General features: G+C 39.4%; 1 protein-coding gene across 4 annotated transcripts in view; it reads right to left on the bottom strand.

Annotated features, from left to right (window-relative positions):
- Nucleotides 1-21156, bottom strand: part of kif21a (kinesin family member 21A) — a 69474-nt gene that overhangs the window by 34666 nt on the left and 13652 nt on the right. For all 4 annotated transcript variants that reach the window (XM_017430230.3, XM_037978157.1, XM_025009091.2 and 1 more), the window contains exons 2-11: nt 8783-9005; nt 5656-5838; nt 4074-4214; nt 3688-3819; nt 3364-3534; nt 2939-3054; nt 1681-1876; nt 1401-1590; nt 1239-1305; nt 806-1009 (exon numbers count right to left, since the gene is read on the bottom strand). In XM_017430230.3, coding sequence (XP_017285719.1) covers nt 806-1009; nt 1239-1305; nt 1401-1590; nt 1681-1876; nt 2939-3054; nt 3364-3534; nt 3688-3819; nt 4074-4214; nt 5656-5838; nt 8783-9005 — 1623 coding nt within the window. The remainder of the gene's footprint in view (nt 1-805; nt 1010-1238; nt 1306-1400; nt 1591-1680; nt 1877-2938; nt 3055-3363; nt 3535-3687; nt 3820-4073; nt 4215-5655; nt 5839-8782; nt 9006-21156) is intronic.

The following is a 21156-nucleotide window of genomic DNA, read 5'->3' as shown; positions in this document are numbered from 1 at the left end:
AATCATCAAAATTAAACGAAATAAACATTTGAAATATATGAGTTTGTATGTAATGTATGAATATAATATACAAGTTTCACTTTTTAAATGGAATTACTGAAATCAATCTACTTTTTCATGATATTCTAATTTTATGACCAGCACCTGTACAAGAAATTAATCCCATTTGGAAATCTGCCTTATGAGATCCTACAACCTCTGTTGTGTTGTGTTAACAAACTCAGCAAAAAACATGTTTTTTTTATATATTGAAAGACAAGCTGCAGTCACTCATGATCACTAAGAAGAAGCTAAGAGTCCTTGGCTGATTGAAATACAACATTTTAGAGACTTTCATGTGGATTGTGAAACACTTTTCTCTTAATTTACTATTCATATATGTGCAAGTAAATACTGTCTTTTTCCCCATTCAATTGAGAAATTATGTATGAAAATCTTTCAGCTGAGGAACAGACTGCTTAAAGAAAGGACTGAATGTAGTCCTTGATGACTGTATTTTAACTTCCAACATGATTTGCACATTGCCTCATCCACATATCAGGCCTAAAAGTCAAGAGTTGTTTAAATATTTAAGTTGTAGAGTGCACAGCCTTGAGTTTTTAACATTCTTATTCAAGAATATTTAACATGCTGGACTGGCTTCTGAGCAAAACATTAGCTTTACTTTGAAAAATCCCAAATTTGGATGAGATTAAAACCCATTAAGGTTCTAGTTAGAAATATGTACAACTGTGCAACAAACGCCCAACATAATCAATATAAGAGCAAACACTCTGACAGCCCATAGCCGTGTTGTTTTTGTTACCTTTTCTTCTTCTTTTTTTCGCGTTTCTTCAGTTTCTCCAGGTCTTTCTTGGCGAGTTCGATGACGTCAGAAGTCTCCTTCTCAGGGGCCAGAAGACTCGAGGAGAAGGAGCCGGGCCCCGCATAGAAGGACTGACGGCTCGAGGCGCGGGACAGGTTCTTCCTCAAGTTCTCGTTCACAGCCTCGCTTTCTAGGAGTTTAGCCCTGGGGAGGGAGCATCCCACAACAGAGACCAAAACGTTTACTAAACTCATTGTGGTTCGAGTCTCAGGAAGGAAAGGGAGGGTTTAAATTTAAACTAAATAAACTAGTCTGCATTGCTACAGAACAGAAAATGTCTTAATTTAAGGACAGAAAAAGCCTGGACAAAAATGAAAAAACAAAACAAAACACAGACAAGACAAAACCAAATCACAGAATTGAGCATTTTTACCGAAGGTCTTCAATCTCCTTAATGTAACTCTGTATCATGTTCCCGATTTCCTCTGTTCCTCCTTCACCTGGAGGAGAAACAGATTATAGATGGAAAAGATGCTTAAGAAATGCATATGAGACATTAACCCGTGGGGAGATCCTGGCGTCGCAGCAGCCTTACCCGCCCGGGCGAGAGCCTGGTTGGCCTGGTCACTGAGCAGCTGGGTGAGCCGCGCCCGCTGGGCGTCGATGGTCTCCTGCATGGCTTTGACCCTCACCCTCAGGTTGCTGTTCTCAGTCTGCAGCATGGAGTTCTCGTGGAACATGTCGCTGAAGCTCTCGACGCCGTCCTCACCCACCATGCGTTTGCCCTGCAGGAGGCAACGAATTACTACCCTAACGCGCCATTTTCTCCAGCATGAAAATTTCACTTCTGTTTCGTCTGAGCCTGTCTCCCTCACCGTCTTGTACTCCATCAGCTCCATCTGCAGCCGAGCGATCTCCGTCCTCAGAGCGCTGATCTGCTGGCTGGCCTTGTCCTGGTTCACCATCACCTTGTTCTTGATGTTGCGGGCTCGGTTGGCGTACTTCAACGTGTTCAAGGTTTCCATAAAGTCGCGATCAGATGGACTAATGCACGCAATCATCACTGTTTGGCTAAAAGACAAACAAAAAACGCAGGACATTTATGTTTTGTGCAGCTGCAAAATCCACTGGCAATGACTTTTATGAATATTGTAGAAAGTTTTTTAATCACTAAAAAAGATAGTTCAGACACTATGAAGAGGGATTCTGTGAAAAAAAAAAACAGTTCTGAAACAACTCTGAATGACCTCAGTTTGGAGAAATAAGAGTTGAATTCTAAAAGAGAATTTCTGCTGTTCTAAAACAACTCAGATTTTCAAACTTTTACAGCAGCTCATGTAAATGCTTTATTTTAGACCTTTACATTACCTCCAGCTACACAATAAATAAGATTCTGTGGTTATTTGTGTGCCTAAATTGCAACGGCAGCAAGCTGAAGCACTTTCAGTGTAGCCTGAGGCTTTTCCAGGAGTAATATATATAACATTTCTGCCAAAATAACCATGTAATGTAAAACTGGTATTGTGAAAATTTAAAGTTTGGAATTTTTGTTTTTACCAAAATGGCAAAACGTGCTTTGGAAGTGGGTCTGCTTGAATTAATCATTATTAACTCCTCAATACAGTTCAAGTAGACCAACACCCAAAGCAGATTTTGCCATCTTAAAACTACTACAAAGTTTAAAAACTCACAGTGGCTTAAGCGTTATTTAAATCTTTAAATAAACAATTTTTGCGTTATGTCGTTATTTTGTCAGAAATATGATATTCCTGCTGGAATTGCCCCAGGCTGCACAGAAAGAGCAACAGCTCTTGCCATTTGTATTTGTACATAACCACTAAATTCTAATAAAATAACATTTACATGGAATGCTATGAACATGTTGAGATCTGAGTTGTTTTAAGAGCACAGTCCACTTTGGAGAAATCCTTCAAGTCCAACAGGTTTGATGAGCCAAAGGCTAGTCATAGCTAAACGCAGCTAAAACCAAAACTGAGGTCATTCAAAGAATTATCAGTAACCTGCAGGATATTCATTCTTCCTAACTTTCCTAATTTCAAAATGTCTGAACTAATCATTTAATGGCTGTTTGAAGGAATTTCTTCTACAGAATAAGCTGAGCTGTCCACTCGCCTGTTTCCTCCCAAGGAGTCCTGTAGGAGTCGGGTTAGTTTGGAGTCTCTGTAAGGCACGTGAGAAGTCCGCTTGCTTCGATCACCTAAAGCACTGATTACATTCCCCAGAGCAAGCTGAACCGTTGGCAGGGAAACCACAAGAAGAAAATCATCCCAGAGTAATGGAGTAGCTTTAATTTAGTCTTTAGGTACTACAATCTATACTGAAATTATATGGAAAATATTACTCAGAGGATTCTGCATATTTGGCACAACTGTGGAGAACAATAACTCAGCCTCACTTAAGATTTAAAATAAAATAAACACAGCTGGAGACATTTATAAAATTGAAACACTAGATGGCAGAGTAACACTAGAACATCACAGCTTCGCTCCAAGAGCTTGTACAGTTCGACTGGAGGGAGGAAGCAAAGCAAAGCTCACCAGTCCACAGTTGATGGAGATGCCCTCTTTGGCTCGGTCACCTGTTGCTCCGGTTCTCTTCAGCCTCTCAGACCCAGCAAGGTCCACAAAGTGGAACTTGGCGGTGAGCGTCTCGTATTCGTCCATCTCGGCGTTTCCATTAGAGACCTTGTTCTCGTTCTCATTTTCTTGCTGATTGAAAAAAAACAAAACAAAACAAAAAAAAACAAACAAACATAACCAAATCACCACCATTTAGCCGAACACAATAAATCCAGGTATACGTTAACGTTTCACTGGGCTAACGGGTGTTGTTAGAGCCTGCGTGAGTCAGGCGCTACTAACATTGTCAGAGGCACAGACGCGGACTTGGCACAGGTGGATGGTGAAGATGGCGTGGGATCGGGAGCTCTGAACATTCATCTGCGTGCTGGCTGTTGTGCGAGAAAGAGCTCCCAGCTTCAGGCACTGCATCATCTAAAGAGGCAGACGGACACACATCAGAGTTCATACACGTATCACAGCTCTCTGTATTAAACGGAGCAAGCATTGGAGCAATAATAAATAATATATTAGCGATGAATTAATGCAGTTTTATTGCTTTAAGCATTCTAGTGGCAAAGAGCTCTTTTTATAAGAATACATAAGGAGTAAATCTGGTACAGTAAAGAGTGCTCAACTTAATGACTACATTTATATTAGGACAGGATCACAGATCAAAACGCTCTTACCTCAGCCTCCGAGGACACAGTGCGTGTGGTCACTCCCACTGTATAAATTCCTCCGTTGGCATCTTCATGGATTTTAATGAGGGATTTCTGCTTCATGTCTCGTGCGGAGTCAAACAGGTCCAGAACTTCCTCATTATAAAGCTACAAGAAGGCAGTCAAGACAAAAAAAACCCCAACATATATACATATGTAAACTGATATATTAATTCAAATGCAGTATTAGGTTATACAAATTCAGGTATCACCCAGCCCTAATTGAGGACATGTCTATATTTTGCTTCATTCAGCTTTCCTTCAGTCCCTACTACTGAAAAGCGCGCCACAGCATGCTGCTGCCACTACCATGCTTCACTGTGAGGATGGTGTTGGGCAGGTTATGAGCGGTGCTTGGTTTCCATCAGACATTACATTAAGAAATGCCACCGAACAGTTTAAGTTTGGTTTTTTCAGACCTTGTCTGTCAAAGCCCAGACTGATGGAGGCCTGCAATTCTGGTTGTTTTTACTTAATCCCATCTCCAGCCCGGCTCTCTGAAGCTCAATGAGACCAAGGATCTGATGGTGGCGTTGATGAAGGCCCTTCTCCCTCAACTGCTCAGAGTGGCTGAGCTCTTGGAGCTCTTCTTCTATTTGAGAGTTACGGAGGCCACCGAGCACTTGGAAACCTTCAGAGCAGCAGAAATATTTGCTGTAGCTTTCCTCGGATCAGTGCCTCACAACAATCCTGCCCCTGAACTCCTTTGACCTCATCGTTTTGCTCTGATATGCACCTTCAGAAGCCTTCTACAGAGAGGTGTGAGCTTTTCAAAATCATGTCCAATAAATTTAATATACCACAGGGGGACTCCAATCAAGGTGTAGAAACAGTTTTTTATTTATAATAATAATTTGTCTTTATGGGGCACTGAGTGCAGATTGTTGAGAAAAATAATGAATTTTAACAAAGCTGCAAAGTGAGTTGGCTCTGCATCCTTTCTGAATCCACTTGTCAAACTAAATTATTTTATTAGTTTTCCCTCTGGCTTTAATCTGAGGAGTCACATAAATGCCCGCAACAGCTGCTGCGGTAACAATGTTTGTAAAAGTTCAATCGAAAGGCTAATCCAAATTTTAAAAATCTCATACCGTCTGCAATTGTAGACTCAAGGCTGAAACGACCATTTTCTGCCAAGAGAGTTCCTTCCTGTTTATCTCTGCATCTTTTAAACAACTAATTTGTTTCCTGTATCCTTCCAGTTTCAGGTCTTCTCCAGGAATTTGAGCTTTGTCCGTCTGATTTAGCAGAACAACTGTCACTCCTGTTAACCCCTCCTGAGCAGACAGAGATCCCCCCCCCACCCACCTAACCCATCCTAATCCCCCACTGACAGCTGTTGGACTTCAGTTGTCAGTGGGGACATTTTCTTGTGACAAAGTGTTGCCATCACAGCTTGTAAAGCCAGCAGCGTTAACAATATCGGTCTGACCCCTGATCCCTCCATGAAACCTGCATGGATGATCAAATATTCATTTATTTTGTTTTGGTTACTTTTTTCCCTAAATAAAAAACAGATAAGTACTGATGAACTGAGACAAGTGTGTACCTCAAGAAACTGTGCATTGATTTTAAACTCAGGCGCTGAGCGTCCTTGCTCCTGGGCGGCCTGGCGGCGCTTCTCGATGCCCTTGTAGAGGTGGTGAACAGCCCGCGGAATGATCCCCAGCTCCTCCTCTACTATGTTGACGTCGAAGCCTGTCCCCATGGTGTACGTCTTCCCCGAGCCCGTCTGGATGAGGGAAGGAGACATTTTAATGCAAAAGCAAAAAAATTCAGAGTCTGAGAATTTGAGTCTTCTCAGACTCAAATTTTTTAAAACAACTTTCTATTAAAATAAGAAAAGCTTCTTGAAGTTCATAAAAATCTATTATAATTAGAGAAATTGCATTTCCTGTGAACATGCAATGTGAATGCTGAAGAATAAATTGCTCGAAGTATAATACCATTAGCTAAAAGAAACAAAATGGTAGATAAAAGTATAAGATGAAAAAATAGAGTGAGTATGCTAAAGTAGATTTCAGAGAACTATTTTTTTGAAGGAATTGGAAGAAAACTTATAGTTTTATAGTTGGTTAGATATTAAAAAAGTATATATAAAAAAACTACAAAAACCAAATGTCATAGTCCACCATTTCTGATTGACTTAAACGTTTTAATATACAACCCCAATTCTAATGAAGTCAGGATGTTGTGTAAAACAAATAAAAACAGAAGATAATAATTTGGAGGATCAAACACTTTTCCACTTTCCGTCAGTCCATAGTCCATTTCTGGGTGTTGTTGATTTCTGGCTTTCTCTTTTCATGGCAGAGTTTTTGACGATGGTTTTCTGAAGTGTTCCTGAGCCCATGTGGTCATATCTGTTACAGAATGATGTTGGTTTTTAATGCAGTGCCTCCTGAGGGGTCGAAGGTTTGTTTTCAGCCTTGTTGCTTACTTGCAGACATTTGTCCAGATTCTCTGAATCTTTTGATGATATCTTGGACTGTAGAGGATAAAATCCCTAAATTCCATGCAATTGTACATTGAGAATCATTGTTCTTAAACTGTTAAACTATTTGCTCATGCATTTGTTCACAAAGTGGTGAACCTCGCCCCATCCCTGCTTGTGAACCACTGAGCCTTTCAGGGATGCTCCCTTTATACCCAATCATGACACTCAGCTGTTTCCAATGAACCTGTTCACCTGTGGAATGATCCAAACAGGTGTTTATATGAGCATTCCTCAACTTTCCCAGTCTTTTGTTTCCCCTGTCCCAGCTTTTTTGGAATGTGTTGCAGGCATCAAATTCAAAATGAGTGAATATTTGCAATAAAACAATAACGTTGATTTGCAAATCATCTTATTCTGTTTTTATTTATGTTTACACAACATCCCAACTTCATTGGAACTGGGGTTGTATGAATGGTTAAACTTGCATAAAGCATGCTGACTCAGCATTCTCACAGTATTTGTTTCCATCCGAGTCCATTTCCCACCTCAGTTTACAGGTGCAAAACACTTCTTTAGCTAATCCTTTAGTCACATTATTCTGGTGAAATGAAGCTGTTGTTCCTTCTAATTTTTATTTATCTCTTCATTTATTCATCAAATGTGAAAATGCATCATTTGTGTTTAAGTACACAAATTGCCTAAGTATTTACAAATTTAAAGTAAAAAAGGGATCTTGAATACTCTTTTTGTCAATCTTCCACCACATCTTTTTTCAAATTGAACCATCCAGAGCTACTTAGATTAAGCACAGATTTACTCTCAGCCCTCCACAATCTTAATATCTGTTTATATCTGCAACCCAGCGAGGCTGCAGTCTTGTCATAGAGCCGAGTGGGTCGTTCTAAATCTAGATTAGTTCCTGTAAAAAAAGGGACAGACTGAGGAAAGCAGGACAAGCCAACCACTGCGAGTTCTGCATGAATGTGCTTTCACAAGTAGGGCAGCGGTGAGAACATGTGGGTTAACATATTAAAGATGTATAAGCGTCTAAAAGGTGAGCGTACGCTGCACTCCGCTTCTGAATCGGTAAAGTGCCGTACAGCAGGAAGTGTGTCTCTATGGCAACCAGCAGGGGAACCAAAAGGAGGGGAGGTGGGGTGGGTCTTTATTTCTGTCTTCACGTTTAAACCAGTGTTTTTAAAACATAGATTTAATTAGCTTACAATATTTTTATGCATACTTTGTTCAAAAGCTCACCTCTATGATCCAAACGAATAATTTGGCATTATTGATAGAAACACCACACCACCGGGTAAACTTGTTCATATGTTTCAAATAAATAGGTGTGGAAGTTTTTGACTCTAGTGTTGCCAAAACTTAAATTTTTAGACTCTGACTTGCAAGGATTTTTAGGAAGCATGGCAGAGGGAAGGACAGATACAAAAGAGGTTTTGATTTTGGCTTTTTTTTTTTTGTTTGTTTGTTTTATTTATTTATTTATGTCTGTGTTACTCTAAGTTTTTTTTAATTTCCTTGAAATTTATAACATTCTTTCTTGTATTCAGCTTCACAGTTTTGTCCATCAATTACTTTGGCTAATTAGGCCACAATGCTACCTAAACCTTTAATCTGCGGCAGCCTCTCACTTCCTAAAACGCCAAGACCACAACAAACAAATCAAAGCTTTCCTAAAGAAGCACAAGAACTTACAGGATTACAAGGCTTGTCTGAATATAATAAACACAAAAACTACACTGCAAACAAAGAAACTGCCATAAAATAAATGTAGGGGAAATTATGTTCCCATGATCATTTTTTATTTAACTTTAGTCAATCTGAGCTGCTGTTCCCAAACAGACAAAACCACTACTGAAATACAGTAAATGTGTGTTAAACCAGTCAAAACATGCATTTGTGAATCCAGTGTCATTTTAAAAAGTTTATTTATCGCTCTGTCGCAACAGTGTCAATTAAAAAAAATCTTTAATAATGTACCACAACATTCCTATCAACTAATATATAAAAAAAATGAGTAATCAGGTAATGAAACAGAATAGTTGTACCCATGTTTGGTGCTTTAGATACAGTTTTCAGTTGCAGCATTTTTTACTTTTAGAGTGCCAAATCTTTATTTTCCACTCTCTCTCCCACGCATAGGCACAGAAACAAATGCCTTCCATCCGCTCGGCTAGAAAGCGCCGTCAGCGCCGCAGCTGTGAGGCCGAAGACAAAGACTTGCCTGTCCGTATGCGAACACGGTGGCGTTGTAGCCCTCGAAGCAGCCCTCGATCAGCTTCTCCGTGCAGGTGTCGTAGATGGTGTCCTGCTGGGAGTCCATGTCGAACAGATAGTCAAAGGTAAAGGCCTTGTCTTTCCCCAGGATCACTTGAGGCTCTCCTGGCATCACGTACGTACAGATGTGACATCCCTCGATCTTCTCCCTGGCCAGCTGAGGACGAATCCTACAGGGAGGACAGAAACATCGATGAAGCGGTCTCGTGTTGGCGTGCACCGTTGCAGAAGATGAGGGGGAAAAGGCAACTTAAAGCTATATTGTCCCTTTGAGGCCACCGTAATGGAATTGTGAGGATCTGTTCCTGCATTCAGTATGTTCTGTGTTTACTCAGACTTCAAACATTATTGATGAAGCCAAAGTAAAAACACTGAGGTGAAGTCATAGTTTTCAATTCAGTACTCCTATAGCTAATGATGGGAAACCAGAAAAAGAAAAAGTGAAAAACATGCTGCTCAAACAAGAATAGTGTGCCATGACCTTCAGAGGCAGCAGATCAGACAGCTTATGTAAAAATATTCACAAATACAACAATGGGATTATGCTGAAACAAGTGAGAAAACTCTTCAGGAGCTATAAACCTCAGACATACCATATTTTACGGTCTATAAGACGCACTTAAAAGCCTTCAATTTTCTCAAAAAACGACAGTGCGCCTTATAATCCGGAACACCTTGTATATGTAAGAAATCATAATGTTTTAGTACGACTTTGGTAAACTACTAAGGTGCAGTATTCTACAAAATGACAGGGGTCTGTTTTGTTTCGCTTAATGCACCTTATAGTCCGGTGCGCCTTATATATGACAAAAGTTCAAAAATGGACCATTCATTGACAGTGCGTCTTATAATCCAGAGCGCCCTATAGTGCGAAAATACAGTGCACTATATTTCACAATAAAACAACATTCAACATTTAAACAGGTCACAGAAGGCTGGACTGAACTGTTTTTTTTGGTTTTTACAAGATTTTAATGTGGTTCGTTCAACTTACTGTGAGACGATGTCACACTAACATCAGAGTCGTCTATACTTGCCAAACTTTTAGCAAGCTCACATTTCCAGTCTTTAAACTTCTTGCACAGTACAGCACATCAAAAACAGTCTTTTTTGTCTTCTTTCAGCCAGTGTGTCTCCCTCACTGTTTCAGGACTTTGTTTCCTCTCAAATCCCCCCGTGAATGCTGAGTGCGCTCATTCAGGCTCCCATCGACTCCCATTGTGTCAGAGTTCAGAAATGTCTCTTTAAAACTGTAAGTGAAGGATCTTTAAAACTCGTCATACTCCAGACATAAAACACTGTTTTGTTACAATGATGGCTTCCACAAATCCATCCATTTTCTTTACCCGCTTCTCCATTCCGGGTCACGGGGAGCTGGTGCCTATCTCAGAAGTCACTGTGTGAGAGGCGGGGGGACACCCTGCAGGTCACAAGTCCATCACAGGGACAGATAGAGACAAACGAGACAAACAGCCATTCACACTCTCACTCACACCTAGGGACAATTTAAGAGTTATCAATTAACCTAACATGAATGTTTTTGGTCTGTGGGAGGAAACCGGAGTACCTGAAGTAAACCCTTGTGAGCACAGGGAGAACATGTAAACTCCACCCAGAAAGGCCCCAGGCCAGGAAGCGATCCTGTGACCTTCTTATAGACAGCTAAAACCACTACGCCGTTGTGCCATCCCGCTTCAACAAATTATCAGCATTATTTTCACCTGAATACAAGCCCAACACCTTCTGCAGGACCCCCACCTCTAACTACCCTATAGAGCAGCACAACTTTGAAAGTCCTGCATTAAGCAAGAAACAGGAACAAAGTGACATTATGATGACCTTCAACAATTGTTTGACAAGTATCTGAATCCAGCTAATCAGGCATGCATAGCGTTTTGCTTTTTTATTGTGCATTTTGTTTTGGTTTTGAACACAAGTCGTGTTTTTAGGACTTCCTGCTCCTACACAACTTGCCAACTGGGTTCATGTGCAGCGATTTAAGAGCGTCCGTCTGGCTGTGTGAATGTCAAAACTCACATGTTGGATGTTTGAAAAGCTGCATGCTGGCCAGCTGAGATCTGCTGGGATTAACTTTTCAATTTAATCTGGATTTGAGGGAGTAAAAGTGGGCATCACAATGTATGTGTTTATTCTACATTTAGGTCTTATAAGATAAAGGACAACCTGTTGTACAGTAGAAATCAACACACCCAAATTATATTTAAAAAATAAACGTATTTCATGTCAGTTTGGAATTTAATAAACACTAAATATTGGGAAAAAAAGGCAGCTGCATTGAACTCTCCATGTGATCCTTCACTATGATGCTGATGATATTCAGAAAGGGGGTTTGCACCTGTTGTGCAAAGTAGCTACGTCACAATTGCTTCATTAAAATAAAAAGGACATTACGAAACATAATTAAACTTGACAAATTATTTAGCTATAACCATCTACAAGAAAAAGCTTCAGTCAAATCAGTTTTAAGACTGTAGCAGTTTGGTAAACGAAGAGACAACCAACAATAACAACAGCACACAAAAAGTGACGTCCTGTTAGGACTGACTATTCCAAATATGATTACCAAAATGATTAAATTATGTAAGTTTAATCTTTTCTCATACATCAAACAGTGTGATTGTTGGATTGATTTGTGCAGGACATAAAAATTGAAGTTTTTCGAAATTTTTATTATTGTTTTAAGTGAAATTTCAAAAAGATTGAGAAATATCAGAAATTACAAACCAAGGAGGTCTGAACACGACTGGAAAGGAGCTGCTGAGAACAGTCACATTAGGGCTGCACAATATAAATAAAAGAAAAACGTGCGATGTGTGATATTACCGTTTAGTTTTGCAATATTTTTTAGTTTTTATAAACCTTTATTGTCCTCACTTTCTCTTCTGTCACTGAAGCAGGCTAGTTTGTTGGATTGACCAAATATATTGTATTAGCATGCAGAAATATAATGATCCATGGTCTATTGCAGTCCAAGCAGTTTTTCGTGATACTGATATTGAACTCAGTGATAATGCAATGATGATAATTTCTCAATATATCGTGCTGCTGGGGTCAAAATAATCAATGATGTCAATTATGATAACTCATCAATTTCTTAACTTTGGTTTTTGGTTTTCTTCCACTTGACTAGTAAGTGCTGCATTATTTGGTGAAAAGGCGCACATAAAAAAAACATCTTTTACCAGACCTCCACTAGAAAATGACCCCACTCAAGGTGGAAGTGTGACGTTCCACATTGTTGACACACATTTGCCAAAAGCAGAACATTTGTTTTGATGTTGGCTGGCCTACCTTTACGACATGCTTGTCTCATTCATTAAACAGGCCCTAAATGAACTGATAATCCATGCTTAGTTTCATCCGCAGCATTTTCACCGCTTGTCAGGATGCTGTAGGATCACATTCAACACTGAACAAAGGAACTCGGGAATTCAAAGCAATTAATTTCCAACACAAAAAGTGGACAGTAGGTAATAACACCCTTACTTCTAACACCGTAAACTGAGCAGTTTATGTTCTGTTCACCACGTTCAGTCGTGAAAGCGTGAGCCAGACTTCCTTTAAGTTTCCTTTTGTTTTGTTTGATAAATTCTCTTCATGGCTTCATAAATAAGCTTGGAAAAAAGGCACCTGACAGCGAGTTCGTCAGACTGTAGCCTTTGTGGATAAGAGTCTCATTGTGCCTCCAAATTCAGTGAAGAACAATACAGTGAGAGGACTACAGAGCAACCATTGTATCCGCCTGTGCGACGGTGGACCCCAGCGCTGACACCAACTCCACGGCTGCAGGATTACATGACTGGACGGAGGCGAGGGAGGCGAGGGAGGAGAGGGAGGAGAGGGAGGAGAGGTAAAGTCCAGGAATAACCACATAAACACTTCCAGTACTGAGTGTGGTCACTGATGCTTTCTTTATAATCAAAGCTATTCTTCTTGTCTTTTCTGGCAGTTTTCGGGGGAGATTGAATTTAAGTAATAAAAAAAAAGTTTTCATGCATAACAAAGTAATATGTAACAGAACACTCTGCCTTTAAGTTTCCTTTTGATTATTCAAAAACAAGAGAAAAAAAAACAAACCCTTTGTGACCTTTCAACAGCTTCAAAAAAAACATCCAAAGCTAAAGAAATTAGATATAATTTTTTAAAGATGCAAATGAAATGCAGCTACTGACTGAACATCCATTTGGGGGTTACATGAGTAATAATCCCCTTTAAGGATCATTACCTTGTTGTGGTCAGGGGGCTTGTGTACCTCAATGACCCAGAGAGCTACCCCGGTGGGAGCTTAGCTCCTGGTAGGGTCACTCGTGCCAGACAGGTTGAAGGGTAGAGGTCAGACAAAAAGTAATCCACTGGCCCTCCAGGTTGGGGGTTGGGCACTGGATTAACAATCCAGTGCCATACAAGTCTCTTGTTATGGAAACAGCAACAAAAGGAACCAAAGCATTCGAGCATGGAAGTCCTGAGTCACAAATTCAAGACCAGGATTGTATTTTGGAATGTGAGGACAATGTATTAGACAGGTAAGCTAGCCCAAGGTAGCATCAGAGATGAGACGCCACAATCTGCAGATCCAAGGACTACCGAAAAACACCTGGAGATAAACGGTAGAGGGAGAGATGAAGACACTAAACCACAACTGTGGTACCATCCAGATTCTGGCCCAGAACAAATTTCTGCAGATCTGTGCTTGGATACGATCCTGTCTCATCGGTCTGCAGACAATTCCTCAGTCTTTCAGACTTGTTTTGTGCTCTGACATGAACCGTCAACTATGGAAATGTATATGTTATATTTTTGTTTTGTAATTTTTATAAATTTGCAAAATATTCAAATCAAATATTTTCACTGTAACATTACGGGGTATTGTGTGTGAAATTCTGGAGGGAGCAAACGAATTTAATCCATTTTAGAATAAGGCTGTAACATAAAATGTGGAAAAGGTGAAATACTTTCAGGAAGCGAGGTAAGCCTGAGGGGAGGAAGTTGTAAGATGTTCAGTAAAACAATCCCCCCTGTATCAACAAAAGCCAGGAAAAAAAACAGTCGTGGATCCTGCTCTTAAAGGTCAGAGGTCACAGGTCAGGTGAGGGCCAGGGTCATGACAGTCCTGGAGTAGAGACATGTTGTCTGGCTAATAACTACTGATTGTATCCATACTGGTTTTTGTGCGACTTGTTTCTGAGCTGCTTGTGTTCAGATATTAACCCTGCTGCACGCCCAAACCTGTCTCCAGACACCCTATACCTCCCCTGATTACCTAAAGACAGACAGACACCTCAACCCCAAATCACCCTCTGCAAATCAGATCACCCAGAAATCGTTACCGATGGTGTAATTCCATGGAACAGAAATAAATGATATAACTTTGTATAAGGCTGCACCTACGTTAGATTTAAGGAAACACTCTTTTCAGGTTTATCCACAATTTTAAACAGCCTGTCTGCAAACAGTGAGCTACTAAAAACAAATGATTTAAAGATATTTAACAGATAAATGAAAACAAATATTACAATCATCGTACACTAAACCAGAATTGATTCCCAGAAATTCTTTTGTTTTAATCTTAACTGAACAAAAAAAAAGGATTTTAACCCTCCCATGGCCTTCGGGTCAAATGAACCCAAAGTTACAAGGGCTTCTCTTCCTCTCTTCAGTTCTGAGGGCTTCAGGAGGGTTAAGCAAGACGTCTGATAATGGTGAGAACTGTACAAACAATGTCAAAAACATTATCAGTTTGTGCACTCCTTTGCAGAAGCTTGCCCTGCAGAGAACTGAATAGAAATATATTTTTTTTAAAAAACGTTTCAGACACAGCCAGAAGTCAAAGACAGGCACACCAAGCTGCAGACGGTGGGTAAACAGGCCTGAACTTTGAGTGGAAATGTGCCGAGTACAGCAGAGGAGCTGCATGAGATGAGCTCATCCACTGCTGCTGGGCTCGCTCTCCACTCACCTGCAAGCCCAACATCCCACTGTCCTTTACAGAGGAGGCACTTTGGTTTGGATAAAGATCAGGGGAAACCTGAGTGTTGACAAGAAAAGAAACTAAATCTTTGTCACACACTTGGCGGTAAGCCAGCCACCGCAGGCTAGTAGTTACCTGCCTTCCTGTGACTGCAAACAGTAGAGTAGAGAAGAAGTACGCATGTGATCGCTTTGAGGCTTCATTTACCACCGCAAAAAATCATTCCTTAAAAAAGAAATGTGCCAAAAGGGTGGGGTTACACTTACAAAGAAAATTCTTATCCAGTCAGACAGGATGTAAATTACTAGAACACGAACTAAACCGTCATTAAAGAGGTTTGTTGCCATTTCATTGTAGTGAAAAAATCATGTTGATCTTGTTTTCAAACAACTTAATGAAGGTCTGTAAAGAAACTTCAGACAAGGCGTCTGTCACCACGAGATACTACACGAAGCGATGTTAAATTAAAGTCAACATGGTTAGCACATCTGCCTCACATGTGGGGAGGTCACACTTATGAGTAACTGTAGAAAGAAATTTTCAGGCAAAAGATTTTTTTTTGTCTTTCATTCCTATGCTCCTGAGTTTGTTTTTGATCATTTTTGCCGATCCACGGGTGCAGCCATCTTTAAGCAAGGGCCGTTGCTGTAACACCACCACTGATTGGACAAGAGTTCTCATCTTTCTGCTGAGGCTTCTTATCGGTTGATGTTGGGGGAGAGACACAGCATTATTTTCCAAGCAGCGGATGACAGATTAATGTCTGAGAAAAGAAACGTTGGATTGTACCAACCAAAAAGAATGCCAGTATAATCTATTTCAAATCATCAGTCAATATGTTTTTATTCAAATCTATATTACAAGATTACTTAGGTCAGGTTTGCTGCCTTATTCTGGCAAAACAAATTCTCAATCTGATTTTCTGAAAATTCTCCCAGTCCTTCCAAAAAGCCAAAAAAATCAAATTGTCCTCAAAAACTGTTGATTTTGGACTCCTCAAACACCATCCCAGCCTAGTTTCAAATGCCAGGAAAGTGCATATATGATGTTCTACATTTCAAATTTGCCAAGTGGATAATCAGCCCTCTACTTATTTCTAAATAGCCTCCTACTCCTGAATTTTTTTGCACCCCCTGCATGTTTTGGATGACTGAGAATCTACATCTGATCCTAACGTTGGTATCAGATCCAATCGATACTAGCATGATGGGATCGATATTAGAGTTTGTTTCTCCTTCTAGCATGTAGCTCCTGTTTCAGAAGTTGAAGTAGGCGGGAAACAACAAGATCAAATGGATGAAACGAGCATGGCAGATAATAATTTTGTCAGCTACAACTGCATAATAACTTCAGAATCAATACACACAGGCTGACATGTGAAACATTCATATCTACTTTTGTAAACACAGCATGCTGAAAACGACACTGTCTTTTTCTGCACATGCAGGTTGCTTCAGGGAGCACTGTTCACACTAGAGATTGACAACGGCTGTATTTAAACTGTATGTAAATGACCACGCAAAAAAAAAAAAACAGATCTAAGCAAAAACTCAGAACTGAGCATTAAGGTCTGCAGTTTGAACAGTCTTAGACAGAACATCTAACACTCAGTGTCATGCTGCACAATGACTTAATGTCTGGCATCAAACTATGAGTTAGGTAGTTGGCTAATACTAGTTACATCATATGGAGGCCTCATGAAGAGATTTGATGCTTTAAAATATGTATAGTTCTTTGGTCAGTGCTGCCTTTAAACCAGCCTGGCCTGCATCCACACTCTGTGGGACAGCTGTACTGGCCTGTTGTTAATCCTCCAATTCAGACAAACGTTGAGGAAGCAGAGTTTCTAACCTTTTCCTTACCACTTCCATCACAGTCTTATTGTTGAGCTCAAACATGTGCTGCAGATCCAGAAGACGGAGACAGAGACATTGCTATGAAGCTATGGGTCCAGTCGAAACAAAAAATAAAGTCTCCTACTTCGTCTTGTGTGTGTAATTGGAACATAAATGATGCATGTTGCTTTCAAAGAAACAAACATCGGTGAGGAAAGGTGGTCAGTACAAGTTAGCTTTAACCAGACTGTGTCACTTAGTACATCATTTTTGTGTATCCACATGAGGACAGCTAGTTGCCACACGAAGCAGTGAGCTGGGCTCCCACATTGAGAACAATAAAGAAAACAATAATGTGTACAGAATTACTGTACAAGGGTGTGGAATGGGTTTTTATTGAATGTTTTTACGGAGTTGGAACAAAACGTTATGCTGCAAGGTCAACCACATTTTAACAATTTTGGTCATTTTAATATTGCTTCTGTTATGTTTAGAATAACAGTTTTCCTCCCATAAAACCCCTTAAAAAGACAGCCTCTCTCATTTACATATTTAGGCTGTACTATAAAGATGAATGCAAAAGGGAAAAAAATAAATATGCCAGGGAAAAAAGGGAGAGAAAACGCAAGGAGGAAATGACACAGGAATAAATGCACGTATACAACACAGTGCAAACAACTTGACATTTATATTTTGCTTCCAAGGCACAAGAATTTTCTTCTTTCTTTTAGTGATTCTGATTAATCGTTCTTCAGGCTTTTCCGAATATCTTTACAAGTCTTTTTCAGAGAGATTTTAGTTTCGTTTTTAGTAACTTTCTGTTCAGTACCAGACCATTTCCAGAAATCTGTTCCTATTGGCATCAACTTAAAAAAATATTATCAGTCAAATGAGCTGGAGAAAAAAAAAAAAGCCTTACTGACAAATGCTTTGTCCATAAAGAGGAGCTGAGTCAGTGTCCCACATTACCGTATCAATATGTCTTTGAGTGTACACTGTGTGACATGAAAAATGAGAGTTGCCACAGTGACCCGCAACACAAGCGCTGAATTAAAGTCATAATCTGATCCCAGCAGGATATAATGCTGGTCTGGCCAACTAAAAGATGGCGAGAGGAAAAGCATGAGGCAGACATGAACACACTCAGCATCCTGCCATCCGTCACAGACTTCAAGATGAGCTTAATTTACTGCTGACCTAAACAACGACTCTGGCTAAACATTTATTTTTTTTGAGGCACAAGCAGTTCGGCATCAGAAGAGTTTTTTTCTCTTTAAAGTGTAAGCACAAGGTATATTTACTTCTATGAAGCTCTAGACTAAAGGTTAGACAGGTTTTAATAGAGTTTTTAGCCTAGGTCAGAGTAGCTTTTGTTTACAGAGCGACCATATATCTCCATTAAAAATCTATATGGGACAGTTTTGGAAATGACAACTATGAACAATCTCTGTTAACGCAGATCATCAAGCCAATGGACAGAAGATGAGAACAATTGTAACACTTGTTATTAATATTTAAACATTTTTACAGAGATAACCACACTAGTTTTATCTGATTGTCTTGACAAAGCAAGACATTTGAGAAAAAAAATAAGCTTTTTATTTCAAAATACCAAGATTATAATCATGCAAAATGAGTTGCTGTAAACATAGTTTCATCATTTAGTATCACCGCCTGACACTTTGAGACAATGTGCTCTAAAGTGGTACGTTACCAGTAATATGTTGATCAGGGATGGATGTTTTTAGATTTGACATTTAAATCAGTTCCCAGCATGACTGAACTGATTTCTAAAGAAGAGGTACCATTTAGTTTAATTTTAATTTGGATAAAAATAATAATAGTCCAGTTACTGTGAGAAAATTAGAACAATTATGGTAACTTTTTTAAAGAAAACAAGCTCTGTTTGGTTCCGATATCCGAATATACAAGTCCTTAACTTTAGAAAACAACCTGAAAATAGACTTCTAAGCATGTTCTCCCTCGGTTTCTGTAAAAACATACAACTTAAAAAAACAAAAAACAACAAAAAAAAACCCAAAAAATCAATTAACATGTTATAAAGACCAACAGTACAATAATGTTTTTGCATACATATGAAACCCTTTTTTCCTCTGAATCAGGTGATAAAACTGCACGGGTCCCAGAATATCTAAACAAAACGAATGGATTTTGTGACTCACACTAATCTTTTCAAAAAAAAAATTTTTGTTTGGACATAAATTTTAAAAGACAATCAAAGGACAACTTCATTCAGCAACAGGCAAAAGCTGATCACTCCCAGAGAAAACGGAAGTTAAAGCTCAGCTGCTGAAATTCATCATGCACAAGCTAAAGCTAAAAGGTCCAAAACACAAGGCCGTTTCACAAAACAGTTCTGTGAAACCAGTCTGTCTTTATGCAGCCTCTGGCCATTGATAATTCACAGATGGAGCCGGACACGTCCCAAATAGATGTGAGCTTTCAGAAATGAAGTAAGCACAGCGGAACCGAAAGAGGAGTGGAGCAGAATTCAACTGTGCTGACATGGAGCGCAATTAAATATGTGATGGATGTCTCGTTTTTAAAAATATGAATAATTAACTCAATTTAGCAATCATCTTTGTAGTAAACTTATTTTTTTTAAACTAAATACAAAGTTCCTGTGTGTCATCATCTACAATATCTTCCATCTGTAACACATCTGTTTGTGGTTTAATCCTGCAACCGGGTGGTCACACAGACCATATATCATCACTTTATCACATTATTGAGCCACAAAGCAGGTTTGCCATATTAAAATGTTAACCATTTCACCTCTGTTACAAACTCATAAAAAGGCTGGCTGAGGTGGGTTGGCTTCGATCCCCCGTACTGCCTCAGTTTATTCAATAATCTCTGAAGACGTCTGAGTCCCAATTTGAAATGTTTTTGTGGAAAAGCTTCTTATTTTAAAAGGTATAAAACAAAACAGGTGATATGCATTCCTTCAAGAAATGTAAGATCTTTAATTTTATGCACTTTTTTAATAGTTGGCCTAGCATCCTTAGATGTGTCACAGACTGTGCTACAGAGCAACACAGAATTAACTCATCACATATTTTTCCACAGGATCAGAGCTTGCAAAAACAAGCCACCCACCCGCTCTCCGTCGGGACACATTGTGTTTTAGAATCAGTGTGGCAGAATCATGAAGGCTGACACTGGCCTGACCTGAGCTTATTTGCTCATCTTCCTCTATTAAAGCTTTATATACACGGACGTCCCACGTAGCTTGTGTGCTTTTGGAAAAATGTGTTTCCAAAAACAAACGGGGATGTGCTGAATTGTTGTGGCATGCCGATAACTACTTCAGCACTTCCTGCAGGTCAAAGGTCATGGAGCAAACCACCCCAGGGAGGGAAAGGTTAGCCAACAGGAGGTGTCAGCAGGGGATCAAACCAAACTGTCAACATGGCAAAAAAAAAAAGAACTAGCTGGAAGGCCAGTTACTGCTAGAGCAGCTTGTAGTTTTTCTTCACTTAAAATATGCCAACAAACCTAAAATGTAAAGTAGTGTGCCAAAGTTATTTTGCTCCCAAGTAGTCATATACCTTCTTCTGATATTTCAGGTAGTTTTGATCAATAGTTTGTCAGACTTCCTGAATGTTCTTCCTGAGAGACGTTTGTCTTAAATTTTAGCTGCTTTTTCAATAATTTTCTGTCCAGTTGTCATACCTGAACAAGAAATCATATTGTGCAATGTTTGTGTAAACAAAAGAAATGTCAGGCCTAAAAGAAAAATCCAAAAATAAAAAGTCTACAGCATAAAAGCTGCATAATGTATTGAAAATTTAGCATCATAGGAATATCAGTGAACGCAGTCTTAGTATAACAAAGGACTGTTCAGACCACAATAAATCATAAACCATGACATTTCAAGTACCATGCATTCGTGTTATGCTGCTAATAATATACTTGGTCAATCCAACAGACCCTTGTTGGCCTTGAGGCACACACCTGGTTTAATTGACAGTGATGACATTAGAGAAAGCGAGGCAGGAGGAAAATATTGGTTTATTGCAAGTGATATCGTCATCACAATTTTAAACAATGTCATACATCGCAAGTTTTTCTGATATACTGCAGCCTTAGTTTGCGAGCACAAAAAACAGTAGCAGCAGCTAGTTTCAGTTTGGGCAACATTCAAATCAAATGTGTTTTGTTTTTTTTAATATGCATAGATTTTTAAAGAAGTTTTTCATGTTCGTGCTCACTGCCATTTCGACAGCGGTGTATTCAAGTTTGAAACCTGTAGCAAAATATATGAGACACTGTATTGAAGTCTAAGTTGATATGGCCAGCAGGCAGGCCACCACCAGTTATACCCATCCAATCACTGAATAGATGCTTAGAACAGATAAATGTGTGGATGTGCCAAAACTTTCTCCAGCTGAACAGAAACAAAACTGAAGTTATTATCTTTGGACCTAAAGAGGAGCGAACTACAATCAATGCACAGCTCCAGTTATTACAACT

The sequence above is a fragment of the Kryptolebias marmoratus genome, linkage group LG11, assembly GCF_001649575.2.
Source record: "Kryptolebias marmoratus isolate JLee-2015 linkage group LG11, ASM164957v2, whole genome shotgun sequence".
Lineage (NCBI taxonomy): Eukaryota > Metazoa > Chordata > Actinopteri > Cyprinodontiformes > Rivulidae > Kryptolebias > Kryptolebias marmoratus.
The sequence above is the reverse complement of the archived record's forward strand: the minus strand, read 5'-3'. Positions and strand labels throughout refer to the sequence as shown.